This window comes from Dermacentor albipictus, chromosome 10 (genome assembly GCF_038994185.2).
Source record: "Dermacentor albipictus isolate Rhodes 1998 colony chromosome 10, USDA_Dalb.pri_finalv2, whole genome shotgun sequence".
Classification (NCBI taxonomy): Eukaryota; Metazoa; Arthropoda; class Arachnida; order Ixodida; family Ixodidae; genus Dermacentor; species Dermacentor albipictus.
Window position 1 is genome coordinate 20,818,159 of NC_091830.1, and position 22,285 is coordinate 20,840,443.

The 22,285-nt window shown below is 47.2% G+C and overlaps 1 protein-coding gene across 2 annotated transcripts in view; it reads right to left on the reverse strand.

Moving 5' to 3' along the window:
- Positions 1 to 22,285, reverse strand: part of LOC135919691 (uncharacterized) — a 34,546-nt gene extending 12,261 nt beyond the window's left edge. Inside the window, exons 1-4 of one of the 2 annotated variants that reach the window (XM_065453541.1) lie at positions 22,075 to 22,285; positions 11,718 to 11,812; positions 8,162 to 8,360; positions 275 to 323 (exon numbers count right to left, since the gene is read on the reverse strand). In XM_065453541.1, coding sequence (XP_065309613.1) covers positions 275 to 323; positions 8,162 to 8,360; positions 11,718 to 11,812; positions 22,075 to 22,170 — 439 coding nt within the window. In that variant the 5' untranslated portion in view covers positions 22,171 to 22,285. Of the gene's footprint in view, positions 1 to 274; positions 324 to 8,161; positions 8,361 to 11,717; positions 11,813 to 19,941; positions 20,165 to 22,074 lie in introns of those variants that run through there. The other variant, XM_065453540.1, reaches the window with a different exon arrangement.

Consider the following 22,285-nt stretch of genomic DNA (forward strand, 5'->3'; position numbering starts at 1 on the left):
TCGTTGCCGTGCCGAACGCGGCACTGCTCGACGCTCACCGCGTCCGATGCGGGGCGCGTAGTCGCTGCGCCGTAGCCCACTGTCTTACACCCCTAGGCGGGTCGACGGGAACGCTGTCGCGTTCCACTCTTGAAGGCGAAGCTTAAGCGTCCTCCAATTTTTATTATTATTATTATTATTATTATTATTATTATTATTATTATTATTATTATTATTCCTGGACAAGAACACCGCTTAATGTCCTGTTGTAAATATATGAAACGTTTTTACTCACCGTTGAACGTAAGAATCGCGTTATAGTGAACGTATTCATTCTCCATGGGCTGCGAAGAAAAGAAACGTAATACTCGAGACATGTCCATGAGGCGGCGTTTTTGGTCAGGTCATCTGTAGACTATTGCCACGAATTAGTCGGGATGCTACAGGGTTTCCTACAAGAACTCACTAGAGGGAACTGCAGAGATGGGGATTCAGGTACCACGGCAATCATGGTGGGTCACACTAAGCTTCGTCTATCATTCTTCAAACCGCTTTGTTACGTTGCAAATCCATTATTTCCAACAACGCATAGCGTTGTAAGCGCAACAGTTCGCCATCGTTGCGCCTGTGTGCAGTAACCTTATTAACTTGGAACCATAAAGTTTCTCACTATAACACCTAGAGGGTAATCTGGCGCCACCGTCTATGGGAGTTTCTTAACCCATTAGGGACCGGTTTTTTTTTCTTGCTATCTTGAAATAAATGTCATATCTTAACTTACATTTGTACTAATAATTCACATGCAAGAAATTATTACTCTTGCCTAATTAGTTTTTGAAATATAGCCCGTGACCATATGGTCACACTGGGCCCTGACGTTACAGCAAAATACGCGAAGTTAAAAACATTTATTTCAAGCCATGAAACATCACAAAAACATATATAGCGAATAGTCGAGCACTTATAATGGTTTAAATCATGGAATACACAAGCCGACGTCATATTTTGTGCATTGTGTGTGCACCGCGCTGTTGCAATTCTCTCATGCACACCTCCACCTCTCGCCATTAGGTATTGGTGCAACAAAGTGGGCCACTTGGTCATACCGTGTACCAGTCAGGACATCAACAGTCTATGGTATTCTGCGTTGACCAGGTCCTCTAGGCTTACTGTCCCATCGTATCAGGTAGCTTTGTGCAATTTGCCTGCGGAATTCCACCTGCGTGACGTTGAACCCTGTGCTACGAATTAGCGCCCAAGCGTTGCTGATAGATACATCACAAAGTGAAGTGAAAATTGGCCACCACCATTTTTGCCACGGATTGCAATCCTATAGGCGCCTACATTTGCATCCATCTGGTCCGTACCTCCTATAAATCTTGCACTTAACAACAGTGTTTGGATGGGCCACCTTGATTCGCTTCTCAACATACGAGTACCTGCCCTATCGAGTACGGCGTTGTCAAAAAGATTGAACAACTCAACAGGTGAAAAGTCCCTGTAAGCAGCAAAGTTTGGGTCGGCAAATATGCCAAGGCTTGTCTGGAGATCACCCTTCGTCCATTTAAAAGCAGTGGATAATTTTGCCGGAATGGCCACATCAACTACAGGAGAAGAAACCTCTCATATTCTGTCACCTTGCTCGCCGGGGTTGTCATCGTCCGAGTCGCATCCACCAATGCGGCGTGCGTCAGAGAAAGCAGTTTCAGTGCCGGCTAATAGCTACCACCTGCTTAGAACGTCAATGAGCCCACTTGAGTCTTCATCGGCCGAGTTTTCATCCGAATAGGTGCTAGCCTCTGGCGGCTCGATATAAATCACTGACACGTCCTCATGTTCCTCTACAACTGCTTCGCTATTTCTTTCAACATCAAGCTATTGAGACAATAAAATAAGAAATAACCACTTGAGAACGCGCCAGCAGCCATGCACGAGATAAGAATGCAGTTAAAAAAAATTAAAAAGTTAGGTAGCCTAAAAGCCCAGCGTGACCATATGGCATCGCGCAAGATAACGCGCTTGTTCATGGATAAATCAAACATTAATCATTCACAAATGGTCATTGAAGGTCACATATTCAAAGAGCAATACGGAGGCAAGGATATCTGGCTATTGCTAAAACAAGTAGTAAAAAAAACAGACTTACCCCTTGGAGCGATGCATGGCAACGCTACTCGCAGAGCAACACTTATTCCTGCCTTTGCGAGGGCCTCCCACAAAATGACTGACAGCTGCTGCCACTTGGTATCTATAAAGGGAAGTCTAATCTGTCAAATGGCACGTCAAAGGCGATTTTGGTGCCGTTTTGTTAATCTTAATTATTTGAAATCCACTGTGCAGACTAACGTGACCATATGGTCACGCTGGTCTTTATTGGGTTAAGGGGGCACCGTGCCGTCATGGGAATGACGGTATATGTGTCTGCGAGGCTCGTGTTGGCTGGTGTTGCAAGAGGCGTCGTCTAAAACGTGGATATGGCTACGCAAATAACGCATTCTCAAAGTAAAATCTTCATAAAATGTTTCCATTCACGCATACTACATCTTTACTCACCCACGATGCATGACCAAGCGAAGAAATGCAAGAACAGACGACCAACTGTTTCAAAGCGAGCGCGAACCTTGTCGTCTGTCCTCCAACTTTAGCGGCCCGCTGATACTTTTTACGTAACACGTAGTCGTACACACAATAACAAGTTCTCATAGTTAAACAGCACATGTTTTCGCGTAATAATAAAGCTAAAACAGCTCTTCATGTGCTGCTCTAGTAGAAAACGAATCATTGTGACAGACGGAACGGTACTTGCCAAGCGCGTCTTCAAGGTGTCCTGTCTCTACGAGAATGATGCCAATCCGAATCCACAATATGCCGGCATTCCCATGCCTACCACAGCGCAGCAGTGCCAGATTTCCCTCTAGGTAATGTAGTGAGAAACTCTATGCTTGGAACGTTCGAGAAGCTACGAGTGCTTGACAAATAGGAAGACGCAGTAAATGACGTCACAAGAACGTTTGAAGCCGCAAGCACGAAGATCGGACAAATCCATCAGGAGCATTGACGGCCGACCGATCGCAGCACCAGATTTGTCTCAAGTCACTTTAGCACACTCTGTGGGGCACACGACACGCGTGTCCAGATTCATAACTGTGATTCAGGGCGTTGTGCTGCTGGTACCGAGACAAAGCAATAATGGGTAACTTTGTGCTCGCGTTACAACTGGCGTCCTCACAGCGACTACCGCATCTGGAATGCCATCACTGAGAACAACGCATTTCTTTTATGTGAAGCATATTACGAGAGCTCAACCCAGCTCCTCAGGCGCGGCGGTGTCGCCTTCAATGACCTTTGACCCCATGCCATACCACGTGACACCATGACGTCACGACAGAGGAGAAACGGGGCTCCAACTCGCGCCGTCGCGGCGGTATATAAGCAGCTGCGCTTGTTTCTAGGCGGCTTTGGCTCAACTCTTGCAAGATGGGCTGGGTGGGAATCGAACCAGGGTCTCCGGAGTGTGAGACGGAGACGCTACCACTGAGCCACGAGTACGATGCTTCAAAGCGGTACAAAAGCGCCTCTAGTGAATGCGGTGTTGCCGTGCGTCGCTTGCTCAGGCGCACATTTCGTTGCCGCGCCGAACGCTGCGTTGCTCGACGCTCACCGCGTCCAATGCGGGGCGCGTAGTCGCTGCGCCGTAGCCCATTGTCTTACACGGCTTGGCGGGTGGACGGGAACGCTGTCGCGTTCCACTCTTGAAGGCGAAGCAGAGTAACGCATGAGTTGTTTCTTCGTCTAGCCGAACCAAATATAGCCAAGCAACAGCAGTTCACCAGGCTAAACAGTGGTTCAACAACTAAAATAAAGGCTAGTATGCTTCGCATCCTGAGCTTAACCTTAGCTAAGCGACAGCCATTTTTTTTTACTTTTTCCCAAATATTCAGTATTGTAAAGCCAGCCTTCGCTTGGGTATATTAATTTCTTTCGAGATAGATTTTGTAGAGGCGCCCCTGCCAAATTCCAGACCAACTGCCTCGCATCGCCAAAGAAGCTGTCACCAGTTTTTTATTACTAATTGAATTTCTGCGCACATACTTTTCATGAGTTTGTCTGCTCGAGTGACACCACCGCACATCCTTCACGTTTTACTAATACAGAATTTATAACGAAGTTACCGGGATAACGAATTGTTCCGGAGGCCTCAAGCACTTCGTTATAAACGCGTTTCACTATATACAGTCAAGCAAGCACCTCGTTATAAACGCGTTCCACTATATGCAGTCAAACAAGCACTTCATTTTAAACGCGTTCCACTATATACAGTCAAACAAACACTTCGTTGTATACGCGATTCCACTATATACAGTGAACAAGCACTTCGGTATAAACGCGTTCCTCTATATGAAGTCAAACAAGCACTTCGTTATAAACGCGTTCCACTATATACAGTCAAACAAACGCTTCATTATAAACGAATTCCACTAATACTGTCAAACAAGCCCTTTGTTATAAACGCGCTCCACTATATACAGTGAAAAAAGCGTTTCGTAATAAACGCGTTCCACTATATACCGTCAAACGAGCACTTCGTTATAAACGCGTTCCGCTATATACAGTCGCAATCTCCTCGTCCCCAGCGTGTAACCTAGAAGACACAAGCTCTGGGAGCGGGAAAAATCATTCACTGAAATTTTGCATTGTCACCAATGCTAACAATTGTGAATTTGGTGAGGCCGAGAAATTTATGGCCCACTCCGTCGACAAGCGTGGTCGGCATCCTCCCTATGCCCAAGATGAATAAATTAATTCTTAATAGGTAAACTCCCCACCTCCGTCAAGAAGCTCCGGAGATTCCTAAGACTGGTGAACCTTTCTCGTCATTTTGATCGTTGAAACACTGGAGGCGTTTTTTTTTTTTTCATCAGCGATAGCGAGCATTCAGTTTTAACTTCCAACAAGTGGTGTCTAAAGCATGGCAGTCATGACGTGTTTCTTGCTACGCAATCAATTCCGGCGCATGCATTTTCCAAAAACATAGCCTTGGAGACCTGTTTCTGTCATTAAAGGCCATCATCGCTGAGTCGTGGATTACGACACCACGCACATACCTGACAACCGGGCTAGTTGAAGAAGATTCAGTAGGATTGCCTGTCCTCTTTCCTTCCTTCTCCTTGTCTTGCCCTGTGCTACCGCACATTGTGCTACCGCACAATGAAGCATAACATAGTTGGGCGTTGTTCTATTGTCTACGCACAGCTACGTCACTTTCTTTCTTCTATGAATACTTCCACCTCACTATAGTCGGTAGCAGCCTGCGAATGCAGCAATCAATACATCGCCATAGAACTAAGAGAATTTGAATAGATGCGCCAGCCAACTACGTACCGCCATATGCGTGACGTCATCGGAGAAATGCAGTTTGTAAATGGACACTAAAATGAAACTACGGATTAGTTTCAAACGACGCGATTCTTTGAAAACTCTCCGTATATCTCGTAATTTCGCTGTGATAGTTTGGCTTTAAAGATAGGCAGTAAAGGTCAAAGTAATTTTTTTATGCAATTTCGTGCCGACACCCCAGCGCCAGGAAGTGAACGCGACAAAACGGATTTGAAAGTATTTTGCCTGCTTGGGCTCTGAATTGCGGGTCGGCAAAAGTTCTTGGATAATGCTAAGTTCATTGCGTGGTTCTCTTAAAATGCGATGTGATCCATCTTCAGTGAATAAAAACTAGCTATGGCCATAGCTACGCGCTATAAACATCTATGACGTCACCAGCATCTAGTGCGGGAAATTCAAAATCGCGCCCTCAAGCGCCTTTTCTTATTGCGCATTCTGTGACTTATTAGCTAGCCTCCTCTAACGGTAAGAGTGGTTTTCTTGTATTGCGAAAGGATAACATTGTGACAGAGCTCAACGCATTTTTCCGTTATGCACCCCTTTAAAAGCAAAGGGAGGAATGCAACTTTCGAACTGTAAACAATCGAACAAAAAAAAAATGGCTGTGGCTTAGCTAAGGTTAAGCCCAGGATGCGAAGCATACTAGCCTTTATTTTAGTTGTTGAACCACTGTTTAGCCTGGTGAACTGCTGTTGCTTGGCTATATTTGGTTTGGCTAGACGAAGAAGCAACTCATGCGTTACTCTGCTTCGCCTCCAAGAGTGGAACGCGACAGCGTTCCCGTCGACCCGCCAAGGGGTGTAAGACAATGGGCTACGGCGCAGCGACTACGCGCCCCGCATTGGACGCGGTGAGCGTCGAGCAACGCAGCGTTCGGCGCGGCAACGAAATGTGCGCCTGAGCAAGCGACGCACGCCTGAGCCTTCTAAGGCAACACCGCATTCACTAGAGGCGCTTTTGTACCGCTTAGAAGCATCGTACTCGTGGCTCAGTGGTAGCGTCTCTGTCTCACACTCCGGAGACCCTGGTTCGATTCCCACCCAGCCCATCTTGCAAGAGTTGAGGCAAAGCCACCTAGAAAATCAGTCTCTGTAGCACGCCGCAACCTTCGCTTCTCATTCCAACGAGCAGCTTTGTCTCCAGGAGGCATCTCACCACGTGAGTGTCTAGCAGAGGCAAGCGCAGCTGCTTATATACCGCCGCGACGCCGCGAGCGACGGCGCGAGTTGGAGCCCCGTTTCTCCTCTGTCGTGACGTCACGCTGTCACGTGGTATTGAAGGCGACACCGCCGCGCCTGAGGAGCTGGGCTGAGCTCTCGTAATATGCTTCGCATAAAAAAGCATTATCTCATTTCTTTGTTTACAGTTCATCTGCTTGATTAAAATATATATATCTCTTTGATGCGTATCGGAGTATTACGTCCAGAAACTGCACTTCTGTAGCGAATTAGGTAAAGCTTTAATATATGTCTACCATTATAATTCGGCGTTCGAACCTATTTAGTAAGGCATTGCTGATCCAAGAAAAATTCTACGGGACTGCGCTGCGCACTTTCACGTTTTTGTACCTTCAAGAGGAAACTTTAGCTTAGGCCCAACTCCGACGCGGCCTAATCAAATACATGTAAAACGCAAAAGCGTTTTTCTGAGATAACCCCTGGACCGATTTTAATTAAATATGTTGCATTTGAGGGATAATATGTTAATTTCTAGTCAATGTTGGTAGCGTAACGTCGATTTAGGGCGCACATGTTTTTAGAAGGCTTTCAAAAATGAGAAAGTTTGAAAAAAATGGAATCCCGAATTTTACAAAAATAATAGCTGTGCATCAAGAACAGATATCGCGATTCTGTAAACGGCATCCATAAGATCACTCAAAGCGGAAAAATTGGATATGTCAATTTATGGCTCACGTGAATTTGCTACGTTGTGTACAAGAGACCTGCAAACGCTGTATTTTCATATTACTAGACTTTTTGAGATTTATGTGCAACATACCAACTTTATTCGGTTTAGATGTACTATTAGATGCAATTCACATTATTATGATATCATTGTTAATAACTGAGTTATAGAGTTGTGCACTTGACAATTTTGTTTTCTCAAAATTTTTTATTTTTGTTAAATTTTAATAAAAAATTGACGACCTAAATGAAAAAATCCGAAGCACACAGTCACTAGATTTTATGTTTTTTTTTAAATGCAACAAAGCTGGTCAAACTTGGTGCAGTGGTTGCTGAGGAAAACGAATCCTGTTTTTTACATGTATTTAGATAAGAGCACCGGAACTAAAGCTTCCTCTTGTATGCGATGCACACTTGCCCAATGTAGTACTACTACGGGCCTTCGAAAGGCCCTGAGCGACTTTATCTCAATAAACACATTAGGTAAAATCAATAAATCAAATGTAATCTAATCAAACTTATTTCAACGTGGGCATCTCTATTGAATTACGTTCTGTCGCACGGAAGCACAGAGGGCAGTCAGCGTGCAGTATTATGGGCCGAGTTCGTGCTGAATTCTTAGGTTATCACCGCCATAAAACAAGGGTATTTGCAGCAAATTTGTTTAGACATTCATGCATTGCAATGAGTAACTTTTCTTTGTCGGGAAAATAATGATAATGCATAGAGCTGCTGATTGAAACGAATTAATTAGTGGCTAAGTATAGATCGAAGTATTGATCCAACGTAGCTAAATCTGTCCGTCCGTACGACGTGCTTGCGTTATACGTTTATATGCCGCAGATATCATGCCAATAGAAAAAGTTTCAATTTGGACCCACCTCGAGAGTGCTTCTATCGAGGCGACGATTGTATTTTGAACGAACCCCAAAAGAGAAGGGGTCTCCCGGATAGTATTTGCTCGTTCCTGTTGGAAAGTACTTGTTGCCGTCATTATCTTGCACGACCGCTGTTACGGTGTCCTCGTCTGAGAATTTCAGCACCGCGTAGCCACCACCGGACAGCAACCCCCACTCAATTCTGAAAAGAGAAAGTGTAGAACCATTCAAAACCATATCTGCTCCAGCTCGAAGTCATCAGTTCGTGGTGATCTTTGCTCACGCCTCTCCATCCTCACCGCCGACGAGGCTGTCGCGCGCGGATGGAGGGGCTTCAGTTTCCACGAGAGCCGAGAATATATTCTCACTTTCAGAACACAGTGTACACAACCGCTTGGAAAAAAAATTGACGCTTATACGTGGAGGCGTTTGCATCGGACATCGGGTCACTCAATGCCTCGCAAAGTCTTCGCCATTTGCAAAGCCACGCCCTTCGCCATACTTCAACGGTGGTGCGATTCCGATATATTTCAACGGTGGTGCGAACCCGATTCAAGCCCTTGCGATGCATGTTTGGCATGCTAGGAGAATGCCAGCAAACTTTAGAGTAGGAAAAAATCGAGAGGCAGACATAGCATTCCATCTATAAGCTTGGCCCCGAGAAATGTGTAAGCGCCCCATCAATCTTGGCGAAGGCTAAGACTCAGCAGGAAAGAGAACTGATTGAAGCCTATGGCATCTATAAGCTTGGCCCCGAGAAATGTGTAAGCGCCCCATCTGTAACCTTGGCGAAGGCTAAGACTAAGCAGGAAAGAGAACTGATTGAAGCCTATCGCATCTATAAGCTTGGCCCCGAGAAATGTGTAAGCGCCCCATCTGTGTTCCTAACCAAGAAAGAGCTTTCATTTCTTGATAACTGTAGACGTGTATAGATAAGGTGTTGACCGTGTTTTTGTTTGGTTGTGCCTGCGCATGTTCAGTACGGACTTGGGGGACGTCGTTTTCATGAATAAAGTTCAGTTGTTAGTCCAGCCACCTTTCTGTCTCTTTGCCTATGTCTGCCTCTCGATTTTTTCCTACTCTAAAGTTTGCTGGCATTTTCCTAGCATAACCATGTACCAACTAGCCCAACAAGCCACTCTCATGTTTGGCATGTTGACAGTTCCTGTTATTCTGCTACAACAAATGTGGTCCTTGTCCGAGGCGTTGGATTTGGGTAGAGATGGTCATAAAAAAAGTTAGAACAAGAAATATATTCCGCTTGCGCCTCGTTTCTGGCTGCCTGAAATGTTGCAGCAAGATCGCATTGTTGATCCGAATCGTTCAATATAACACTTGGCACTGTAACTTGCCTGCTTTGTGAAGAAAAAGAAAAAGAAACTGCGCATTTGCGTGCGTGTGAGTGACGTTCAAAGCACGGCGGCCATGTCACTTCCGGAGCTTGCCACGCAGCAACGCAAGTCCTTCGAGACTTGCTCCCACTGATCGCTCGGAGGTGCATTTGTGGGCCAAGAACCAAGGCAAATTCTAAATTCTCTCTTGGCGAAACGGTAAAGTAACAGCGCCTAGTGTTATATGATCCAGACAACAAGAATGCCATCTTGCTCCGAGCTTCGACTGATAACGGAGCAGCGCGGTAAACTCGAGGTTCTTCTTTCTTTAATTACAATTTTGAGAGAAAAACGTGCATTCCGTGCACACATACTCGTATAACGTCGCTACGGCGTTTTACGGCGATTCCGGCCGCGTGTCGCGCGCTTCCCACTATCATGATTAATCCCACGTTCATGATAACGCTCCATTGAATGCGCCCTTGGCCAATGCCTCCTAGATAGCAGAAGGCCGGTGCACTTCAATCCGTGACGTCATGCTACCTTGACCGACTGCCATAGAATCTAATGGGGACGCTCGCGATCGAGCCGCGGTGATTTTGGCGTCATCGCCTTCGTCACGCTGGGCTTGGCAGTGGAAATTTCGGTCCAAGTAGCATGACGTCACAAATCGCAGTGCACAGGCCTGCTATTTAGGAGGCACTGCCTTGGCACGTCCTGGCCGGCAGGGGTAGCTGCACCACCTAGCAGCAGCCTGGCAGCAGCGCCGTTACTGGACACAATCTAGCTATAAAACACCATGATCGACACCCTTCCGCCAGAAGACGTCATGGAGGGGCATCATGTATACATCCCGTAAAGGTGCTGCGCAGTCCCTTCGTTTGCACGGTTGTCTGTCTCGGAGATCCTCAGCTGACAGTCGGTCTCGGCAGTCACAGATCGGAACTGACACACTTTAGTTTCGAGCATGGCCTTTTCTTTTTTTTTTTTCTTCTTTAAAGCGACTCTGTTAAGTCTAGCTTCACCGCCGTTATTGGGCCGCGGCGTGGACTGTAACAAAGCCAGCAACGTTATCTACGTCGGAAGCCCGAATTTTCGCATAAATACGTAATTATTCCTAATTATGCAACTAAGGACACCCCCTTTCGTGCGCCTCAATAAATTAAACCCCAATCTTATTGCAAATTCCTTTTTTATCTGTCAGTATTTCGTAATGTTTGTTCCTGTCGTCGCGGATCACTTGCTCCGCGTTGGAGGTCAGCTGGCAGTTTGTTCGGCTGCGGGCAGTGAAAGGCGGCCGACATCCTCTGGTCACGCAGCGTGCGTAGAGAAGCCGAAGTGACCATGTAAGCTGGACGTCGGTGATCAAGTTTCTGTGATACCACTAACCCCCGAATTCTCAAACGGTTCCTTGACCCGAAGCTCTTCCTTCACTCGACCGAGTTGAGGCCAACGCCGCCCCTCGACCGAAGAGGACACTAAGTTTCCCCAGAATTGCTGGGGAGCTTCAATAAAACGCAGTGGCCATTTTCGTCGAGTGGTGGCACTGCCATCAGCTTTCTTCGGTCTAGGTGGAGTGAAGGAACGTACTGGGACTTCTGAGGGGTGCGAGAAGTCGCTCATACATCTTCGGTGTATTTAATGTACTGGTTGCTGAGAGTAGTATAGATATGCGAGTAATTTACTGCCTTTTTTTCGGCTACTAAGAAAATAAAAAGATCCTTTGAAACTGCCTTGATAGGATGCAGACAACCGACAGTTTAGCGCGTCGTGACGCTGGCCAAGCGTCGACCCGGGGTTATGCTCTACTCTTCACTACCACAATGAGGCCCGGTTTTGGTGGGTCGTGAGGCTTGTACTTTTCGAGCACACCCCGGGCCTGCTGAACGACCCATAGTTGAGTGCCCTTGTCAATATATTGCACTGCTCTTGAATTTACTGTGCTGTACGTTCAAAAAGCAACATTGCATCGTACTGACTATTAGCTTACATCGGGTCCACGTAAGCAAACTGTTACGAAATGAAGGTCAGCTCCGCGAATACAAATACGAATTAAGAGCTCAAAGTTAGAGCTAGCAAGGTGGTGTTGATTTACAGAGGACACAAGAGAAATTCACCACCACGCAGTTGAGTAGAGACACGGACACCCTACTTCCGTGGTTGCCAAGTAAAGTACATTTCTGTAACGACCACTGCAAACAGAAATTCGCATGGAGAAACGAACTCACTTCGACTTGTAGACGATGTAGCCAAACCAGCGAGCTGTGAAATTTTGGTATCCTTCAAAGTAGCCCGGGTAGGCAATCCCAAAGTCACGTCCAAGCTGAAACGCACAGGCACACAAAAAACAAAGAAAGGATAGAACGTAAAAGATGTTCTTTGCACGCTGTTACAAATATGTACGAACTGAGTTTATTTATTATGTATACACAAAGTTCAGCCTTGGCGCTTCGAATACGACAGGTATGCATAATTGAAATACATAAACTACCGGGTAACATCAATATCCAGTTACCTAATTGAATGTAATTGTCTTTATAATTGTTCAAAATATCAACAAGTCAGGCGGCTGTAGAGCATCGTAACACACGTAAATATATGGTCTTTTCAGGAAGATCCACATCACCTGCTTATTATGACCCGGTTCCCTCTGCACCGCAGACCGGCCAATGCTCCCAAGTACTACCAGCGAGTGAGTGAGTGAGTGAGTGAGTGAGTGAGTGAGTGAGTGAGTGAGTGAGTGAGTGAGTGAGTGAGTGAGTGAGTGAGTGAGTGAGTGAGTGAGATTAGGGAGACACATAGATAGATAGATAGATAGATAGATAGATAGATAGATAGATAGATAGATAGATAGATAGATAGATAGATAGATAGATAGATAGATAGATAGATAGATAGATAGATAGATAGATAGATAGATAGATAGATAGATAGATAGATAGATAGATAGATAGATAGATAGATAGATAGATAGATAGATAGATAGATAGATAGATAGATAGATAGATAGATAGATAGACAGACAGACAGACAGACAGACAGACAGACAGACAGACAGACAGACAGACAGACAGACAGACAGACAGACAGACAGACAGACAGACAGACAGACAGACAGACAGACAGACAGACAGACAGACAGACAGACAGACAGACAGATAGATAGATAGATAGATAGATAGATAGATAGATAGATAGATAGATAGATAGATAGATAGATAGATAGATAGATAGATAGATAGATAGATAGATAGATAGATAGATAGATAGATAGATAGATAGATAGATAGATAGATAGCGTAAATTATTAAGTGCAACTAAAATAATGGGCAAGAGCTAGGAGGTATACAAAGGTACTTTAAATGAAGCTAAGAACCGCGAAATAGTAATCGGATGAAAAAAAAAGCACCGATGATTAAGATACTCCCTAATGCTAATTTCCAGCGCAGCTGTCTTCGTGTTTTCCATTCGCTATATATTGTGGCAAAGAATTGGATTCTGAGCGACATGGTGCTCTCGGCAGCGGCGCTGAGCCTCTGCTCGGACAGCTCGTTTAGCAACAGGGGCGGACGAAGCATTTCCACCACTTGCGTCGCTCATGGTCCAGAAAGACAGCGCGAAAACGGGAACGCGTGGCTCGCGCGGAGCGCATACTCTATAGACCAGAACACGATAGCCTCGCACCCAGACTAACCGAACGCATACTCTCGCACCCGGGTTGCCCGGTAGGCCAAGCGCCTGGGCTGCCAAAGTGTGTTCGTCGGCGACTAGTAGACATGGCAAGCGCCAGCTCTAGGACTCCGAATGGCGGAAATTTGCCCGTTCACGCGGATCCAAAGTACAAGAAGGCATCTGGGCGGCATTGCATCGTGTTTGGATGCCAAAACAACCAGCGCAAAAGGAGCAGGTTACTTAGCGCTGTTTGCAAAGAGCACAACACACGTAGGGAATCATGCCGGTGCGGTGTTTTCAGCTTGCACAGATTTCCATCCGCAACGAAGAACGCCAAGCTGTGCCACCGGTGGATAGCTGCAGTGAATAAGAACAACTAGCAATCCAGTAAAAATGTGCGAGTGAGTATCGCAGGTAATGCTCGGCAATATTGCATGCTTTCAAAACATTTTAACTCAAAGGGGACCAATAAACATGCATTTGAAATGTCACGGAGAGCACAAAACGAAAAGACCAGCATGAGCGAAGATACTGTTCCAGGAGAGCAGGCCCTGTCTCTACAACGGCCCCTACTGCTCCGCCGGGAAAATCAGTGAGGCTATTTTGAAGCTAAAGCGCCGGAAGGCGCGAGAACGGTATAATCCGGCATGACTGATACTGCACAAGCGCCGCAGGCGCGAGGAAATGTGTCCGATGTACCGCGCCTATGCAAGGAGAATAGGTGACGCCAACGAGGAATTTACCGCATGCTTCTGAGAACTTATGGGAGAAACACCGCTTTCCGCGAAGCTCGTCGCAAAGCATACGCCCGGGCAAAATTTTGCCGCGTGATGCATGTTGAAAAATCGAATTTTCATAAAGCTTTATCGCGCAACCTTTAATAATATATGGCACCAACACAGTGCTGTACATTCCTTCGCAGGTTACGTGCCAAAAATACGGATATTACAGCTCACACGTGTTCTAGCATAAAGCACGCGGTTTGTACAAACGTAATAGCGTGCTTACCCGATGTATTCGCTTCTGCAGTCTGCGTGGTACACAGTGTGGCCATTGAGGACTTGCGTTCAGGTCTTGAAGTTTGATTCTATCGGCACAGCGAAAATGACAGGTTAGAAAAAACGCGAAACACGCCTTCCGTCCAGCCAAAATGCCCAAGTTTCGCTTCTGTAGTCTGCACGGTACTCAGTCTGGCCGTTAAGGACTTGCGTTCAGGTCTTGAAGTTTGATTTTGTCGGCACAGCGAAAATGGCAGGTTAGGAAAAACGCGAAACACGCCTTCCGTCCAGCCAAAAGGCCCAAGTTTCGCTTTTGCGCCGGGTCGCATCTCCCGGTGTGGCAGCCCAGGCCTGCTACTTCGCGGCGCTTAGGATAGATGGCGCGACCGGCGCTCACCAATATGGCGGCGCGCTTTGAATTCACGATGTTCTGGTGTATAGCAGCGGTGGCACCGCAGGTGAAGTAGCGCACGCGCAGTGAATCCGAAGCCCAAGTCGGCGCTTCGTTTCCGCTCTCGCCGCATATCTGGTCGCCGCCGACGCTCAGCTTTCCTTTTCAACCTTTCGACATACCGTCCTCCGCTTTCCGCCTGATGGTTCCGCATGCACCCTCCTCATCACTTTCCTCCTCACGCCTGTTCGTTCTCGTCGCATTCTTGATCCCCCGCTGCACGCCGCGTTCGCTCTCAAGTTTCGCTGTGCTCGTTCGCTTGGTTACGAGGTACACGTGACGCCGACGCTCGCCGCAGGAACGGGCACCTAAAAGAACTGCGCTCTAAATTGATAGGCGCAACGTTAAGAGACAGAACCCAGCGGTCCGGATTAGGGAGCTTCGTAACGGGGGTATATCCCATATTTTAGCCGGCATAAATGTAACGAATAGAGAGGCGCTGGCCGTGTAATGCGTAGGGCAGATAAAATTAGCAAACTGGCAAAAATAAGACTGCGTCAGCCGATGCGAGAACGGAGCAATTGGAGATCGCTGAGAAAGGCCTTCGTCCACCGCTGGACATAAATATGCTGATAATGAAGATGCTGAATTATGCGAAACGCATTCCTGGTCGTTAGCGGATATATGACGTAAATTCCAGTACGCCGCCTACCGCAAATTTGCAGCGCATTGCTGGCACTCGACGCCATGCCGTAAGGCCGCGATGGTTGTTAATGATCGGGGTCGTGGGTCACTTGCAGTGAACGGTAATGGCGGCGTCATTACCCCCATTATATATATATATATATATATATATATATATATATAAATGTCGAGCTCGAAATATCAATGAATGCGTCATGCATATATATATATATATATATATATATATATATATATATATATATATATATATATATATATATATATGCATGACGCATTCATTGATATTGCCAGCTCGACATTTTGTATGGATGCAGTTGACAATGTACAATTTATTTGTTACACAGACATCACTAACTGGTATCCCAGGCTGTTGTTGGAAAGAAACCCCCAAACAGCCTTGCCTACTCACCTACCCCATATAGTCGCAAAATAAACTCATGGAATTCAAAGCTTAAGACAACAGCCGCTGGTACAATTACTATAAGAAAGTCGCACTTTCGCCCGCAAGGCGAAGCATCGATTGCAATAGCTAATTAGCACACCGCTACACGAAGTAAGGATAGTAGCTTTGTCGGTCGTGTCAACTTTCAAACATTCGCTTACTAATTGAATTAACAGGCACGGTGTCACATGCGCACCAGTTAAACAAGAACACATCTTGCTGGGTGACCGTGAAATCTCGCTGTCAAAACGCTGGAGTGAGGAATCGCGGCAGCAGCTGCAAGCGAATTGGCCTTCGTGCATCTCTCGCTTCAACCAGAACGAAACGTCGAAAGCACCACGCATAACAAGCTATCGGCATTACGCGTACACTGCAAACATCGCAGATCACTTTGAAGATGAGGCCCGTGCAAATGCCCAATTTGGCCACGTCGCATGTCCGTTTCAAGATACGGCGCCGGAACAGCTGTGCTGTAAGCAGCAGCAGCCACCGGAGAAAAATTGGAGGACGCTTAAACTTCGCCTTCAAGAGTGGAACGCGACAGCGTTCCCGTCGACCCGCCAAGGGGTGTAAAACAATGCGCTTCGGCGCAGCGATCACTTACGAGGCGCCCCGCATCGGACTTTGCGCCCACCTATCACGCGGTGAGCGTCGAGCAACGCAGCGTTCGGCGCGGCAACGAAACGTGCGCCTGAGCAAACGGAACGAACCAAAGAACTCGTTGACTCGGAGGGGGAAACGATCTACGCCAGCCAAACGTCGTCATCGGCACGGGCAGAGAGATTGATAGATAGTAATCTAAAGAAAGGAACGGCGCTTGATTCTGCAACCCGTGTGGGAGCACGGCGAGGCGTCGTCAGGGGAGAGGGAGTCGGGGCCGCGACGCGCCTGGCACCGGTCCGCGCACAGCCCCAATGCGCGCGTGGCGCGCCACCTGTCGGAGCAGCGCCGTACATTGAGAGGAGGGGGTCTTCTGTGTTTGCCGCAAGATGGCTCTGCGTGTGCGGTAAGCGCAGAAGAAATGTAGCGGAAACGTACTTCGCTACTCGTGTAACTGCGAGTTCTGTAAGTTACATGCTCATAATTACCTATATGCACCGCAGTATAACTTTCTACGGCACGTTTCTAAGGCAACACCGCATTCACAAGAAGCGCTTTTCCACCGCTTTCAAGCATCGAACTCGTGGCTGAGTGGTAGCGTCTCCGTCTCACATTCCGGAAACCCTGGTTCGATTCCCACCCAGCCCATCTTGGAAGTTGCTTTTTTATTTATGAAGTGCCTGCCATGATTTATCGCTCACTGCCAACGCCGCGGGCGCCGACCACACCGGCTTTTCTGCGACACGAGCTCCTTAACGCTATCGCGGTAAAACGTCCCGTGCCTCGCCACCCATGCATCGAGCGCGACTGGAGGGGGTACGTTTCCGCCTCGCCTTCCTCTCTTACCCACGCGAGATTGATGCGCTTTCGCTCGCAAGCAAAGCACATGGCGCACGGCGATGATTTTATCATGCTTGAAATTTAGCGGAACCTCACCGAGACGCCAACAGCCGAAATGCGCAAGGGGTGTCCATAAAGTTGCTATCGCAATAAATATATGCAGCTTATGCTATGTTCACACTACGGTCGTAACGCGCGTAACAGCTCTTTTGGCGTATCGAACGTAACGGCTGTAAAAAACGTTACGGCAGTTAAGCCGGCACCTTTGTTCACATTTACTGCTGCTTAAATTACGGCTTTTACAACACGCCAATCAAATTTGGAGCTGCAGAATCGACGTCACCAGCGGTCCAATATGGCTCCTGCCAACATGCGAGCGCTGGCCGAGATCGAAGAAATTCACGCTCAAAACAAACTTATAGTCGTGTATTCAATCGCCCAAAGACGACGAAGGTGACGCAGAAGGGTTTGGGTGTGACAAGTATTTCTCGACAGGGCCGTGGACGGCGATTTTCACAACATTTTCGCCAAGCTCCGAGTTGGTGACGCTGCGATGTTTCATAACATCATGCGCATGTGGCCCCAGCAGTTCCGCTTCCTTGAAAACCTAATGAGACCACTCATCGAAGTTTGGAGCACGCATCTGCGGCCATCGATTTCCTCGGCGGATAAACCAGATGAACTGAAAACAGTCTCGCAAGCCGCACTGCAAAAATTTTCACGAACACGGCCAATCGTGCGCACGGACTGGCGGAATTGCACTTCCCGCGCCTGGAGCTGTCTGCAGACGGGAGGACGGAAGTGTCGTCACCGGTTGTTGAAAGCCGAAAGCTTATCGGTCATTGGCTGTGTCGCAACGGTCGTAACATAACAGTCGTAAATGTTGCCGACCCTTTAACACTCTCACCCACGATTTTTGCGAGAATTGCGCACGTTGGTACCTTTACGTTCGCAGTCTGAACTAGACGCATACGCTTGTTGCGCTTCCGCTTACGTATGTTACGAAAAATCGGCGCCTTACGAACGTAGTCTGAACATAGCATTACACGCATTGCGGCAACCGATGTAAGCGAAGCTTTCTGTGCTGTTTGGGTTCACTGGAGGTATTTGATGGTGACGTTGACGACATATAAATGACGTGACGCGATGTTAAATGTTACCTTGCCTGCACCACTTGTGTTTAGCCACGTAGTACACAGACAGACGTGTCATTCATTAATTCATTGATTTACTGAAGAGAGCCCAAATGACCATTGCATTCTGAGGAGGCATTTTCTTTCTCCCGTGTCATGAGGTGGACTGCCACGAGCGCCGATGAGTAAGGTTAATCATCCATTTCCAGACTGATTCGATGCGGGATCCGGTTGTACCCTTCACTTGCTTCCTATCTCTCTACTCCCTTGTAACATTCTCCCTGCCTCCTCCCTGGACTGTAGTCTGTGTTGCGCGTGAACACGGACCCAAGCGTGGCTGCTCCTGCAATGATTTTGTGGGGGTTCACGCTTATCTACAGCGTCTGGAAGGCATTGTTGCGTCCCGCAGGGCTCGACAGAGGGCACTGTGGCCCCGTCCTACCAAAACCTCGTTGTCATCGCCTGTGTCCTCTATTGCACCCCTTGTGTGTGCTCTCAACCACCCCCCGACGTGGTGTGCATGGCAGCAGCAGTAGCAGCAATGAAAAAAATCGAAGGAAGAGGCAAATAAATCTTCACGCTAACAGAATCAGAACTTCAAGATGTGCCACTTCGTTTCGCGGGTAGTTACAGTCAAACACTACACACGCACTACACAGGTGAACATGGGATTTTCAGGTGACAAAAAATGTGCTGCACTTTCTAAGTATCATTATGCTCATGCAATAGACTCGTCCGATTACATATATGTCTAAAGGACTGTTTCGTACAAGCTCTAAACGATAGTGCGCTGACGATCACTTCGTGTAACAACCCAAAAATTATGGCTATGCTGCCAATTGGCACCGCCAGTCACAGTCATCGATCGTATCCTTGGCACGAGAGTTCCACCTCGTCCTCCTTCTCCTCCCCCGTCACTCACAGCGTCAAGAATTTGAAAAGCGTGCAGTATAAAAACAGAAGTTTACCTAAACTTCACCTGGGGCACTGAGATCAGAAGAAGGTCGCCTTTATGTTAAGAGCAAAGCAGGTTCGTATTCAGGAAACTCATGCTACGAATTTTAACGACTGGTCGCAGCGCTGGGCAGTAGCACTATCGACGTCATATGGCAACACTGGTAAGTGTTGCCATAATTTTTTGGAATGAGTGGCTAAACTAAAACATAAACGTCATGACAGATTGTCTACGCCAGAGTCTCCTTAAAAGAAAAATGACTCTAGTTCAGCCCCGCCCTCGAAGATCAATTCCAGCGGGCCGAGGATGCCGCCAGTACCCAAGAACTCCTAGCCGTCACCTAGGCGGGGCCTTTGGCCCTCCCCACCAACTCGCAGGGCACACAATAAAGTTCTTTCCTGCTCCTCTAGTTCTATTACTTGCATTGTATCTGTTTTGTTCAGAACAATCCTCATAATTTCAGTATAATGTTGCCATGAATTTTTAAACAGCCGTGCTTTCTCATTCTACGACCTCAGCCTTGTCTATGAAGGGTCTTTTTGTAACAAAAGCAGCCTCATCGCTTCCTTTGAGAGTGGCGCCGTGCCTACTGGGTCCATGCGCGCAACCGTTCACATCAATACTAAGCGATGGGCTTGAGGAAAACTTTTGCTCTATATTTCAATGTATAGTTCAACATATTTTAAATTTAAACGCCAACATGCGAATGCACTTACCGGGTAAACAATGTGTACGCCGTCCCGATCCATTGTTCTCTCGCGCATTTCATCGTAAAATGGGGTCAAGCGCTGATGTGGTGTCCTAGCTGCCATGGTTGTTAGCTTAGTTTATGTTGTGTGTGGTAAACTGCAAAATGTTTCCCGCAAGATCGGAAGATGCTCGGGCCAGGTACCAAATTTCGAAGGGTGAGCTGTGGCTCGATGGAGAAAACTGTCTGGGAGGCGCTAGCCTATAGTATAGGAACAATGCGAGGCAGAGAGAGAAGTTATGACAGAGAACGTGCCGTTTGTTAGGCGTGAGCAGGTCAATCTTGGCGGAGGTTCGATGAATGCAACTATCTTGGCGATTTATGGCCATAAAAGCTGCGAAATGACAGTAATGGTGGGCGGGAATGACATACAGCACGAGGGATTGCTTAGATGGCATATCAATCCATCGAAAGGCTAAGAAATGAGGTGCTCCGAGCTATAGGATCCTAATGTATACCACTTGTGTTTACCCACGTAGTACACAGACAGACGTGTCATTCATTAATTCATTGATTTACTGAAGAGAGCCCAAACGACCATTGCGTTCTGAGGAGGCATTTTCTTTCCCCCGTGTAATGAGGTGGACTGCCACGAGCGCCGATGGGTAAGGTTAATCATCCATTTCCAGACTGATTCGATGCGGGATCCGGTTGTACCCTTCACTTGCTTCCTATCTCTCTACTCCCTTGTAACATTCTCCCTGCCTCCTCCCTGGACTGTAGTCTGTGTTGCGCGTGAACACGGACCCAAGCGTGGCTGCTCCTGCAATGATTTTGCGGGGGTTCACGCCCATCTACAGCGTCTGGAGGGCATTGTTGCGTCCCGCAGGGCTCGACAGAGGGCACTGTGGCCCCGTCCTATCAAAACCTCGTTGCCGTCGCCTGTGTCCTCTATTGCACCCCTTGTGTGTGCTCTCAACCACCCCCCGACGTGGTGTGCACGGCAGCAGCAGTAGCAGCAATGAAAAAATCGAAGGAAGAGGCAAATAAATCTTCACGCTAACAGAATCAGAACTTCAAAATGTGCCACTTCGTTTCGCCGGTAGTTACAGTCAAGCACTACACACGCACTACACAGGTGAACATGAGATTTTCAGGTGACAAAATATGTGCTGCACTTTCTCAATATCATTATGCTCATGCAATACACTCGTCCGATTACATATATGTCTAAAGGACTGTTTCGTACAAGCTCTAAACGATAGTGCGCTGACGATCACTTCATGTAACAACCAAAAAATTATGGCTATACTGCCAATTGCCACCGCCAGTCACAGTCATCGTTTCCTTGGCACGAGAGTTCCACCTCGTCCTCCTTCTCCTCCCCCGTCACTCACAGCGTCAAGAATTTGAAAAGCGTGCAGTAGAAAAACAGAAGTTTACCTAAACTTCACCTGGGGCACTGAGATCAGACGAAGGTCGCCTTTGTGTTAAGAGCAAAGCAGGTTCGTATTCAGGGAAATCATCCTACGAATTTTAACGCCTGGTCGCAGCGCTGGGCAGTAGCATTATCGACGTCATATGGCAACACTGGTAAGTGTTGCCATAATTTTTTGGCATGAGTGACTAAACTAAAACATAAAAGTCATGACAGATTGTCTACGCCAGAGTCTCCTTAAAAGAAAAATTACTCTAGTTCAGCCCCGCCCTCGAAGATCAATCATGGGCCGTCCAGCGGGCCGAGGATGCCGCCAGGACCCAAGAACTCCTGGCCGTTACCTAGGCGGGGCCTTTCGCCCTCCCCACCAACTCGCAGGGCACACAATAAAGTTCTTTCCTCCTCCTCCTCCTCTAGTTCTATTACTTGCACTGTATCTGTTTTGTTCAGAACAATCCTCATAATTTCAGTATAATGTTGCCATGAATTTTTAAACAGCCGTGCTTTCTCATTCTACGACCTCAGCCTTGTCTATGAAGGGTCTTTTTGTAACAAAAGCAGCCTCATCGCTCCCTTTGAGAGGGGCACCGTGCCTATTGTGTCCATGCGCGCAACCGTTCACATCAATACTAAGCGATGGGCTTGAGGAAAACTTTTGCTCTATATTTCAACGTATAGTTCAACATATTATAAATTTAAACGCCAACATGCGAATGCACTTACCGGGTAAACAATGTGTACGCCGTCCCGATCCATTGTTCTCTCGCGCATTTCTTCGTAAAATGGGGTCAAGCGCTGATGTGGTGTCCTAGCTGCCATGGTTGTTAGCTTAGTTTATGTTGTGTGTGGTAAACTGCAAAATGTTTCCCGCAAGATCGGAAGATGCTCGGGCCAGGTACCAAATTTCGAAGGGTGAGCTGTGGCTCGATGGAGC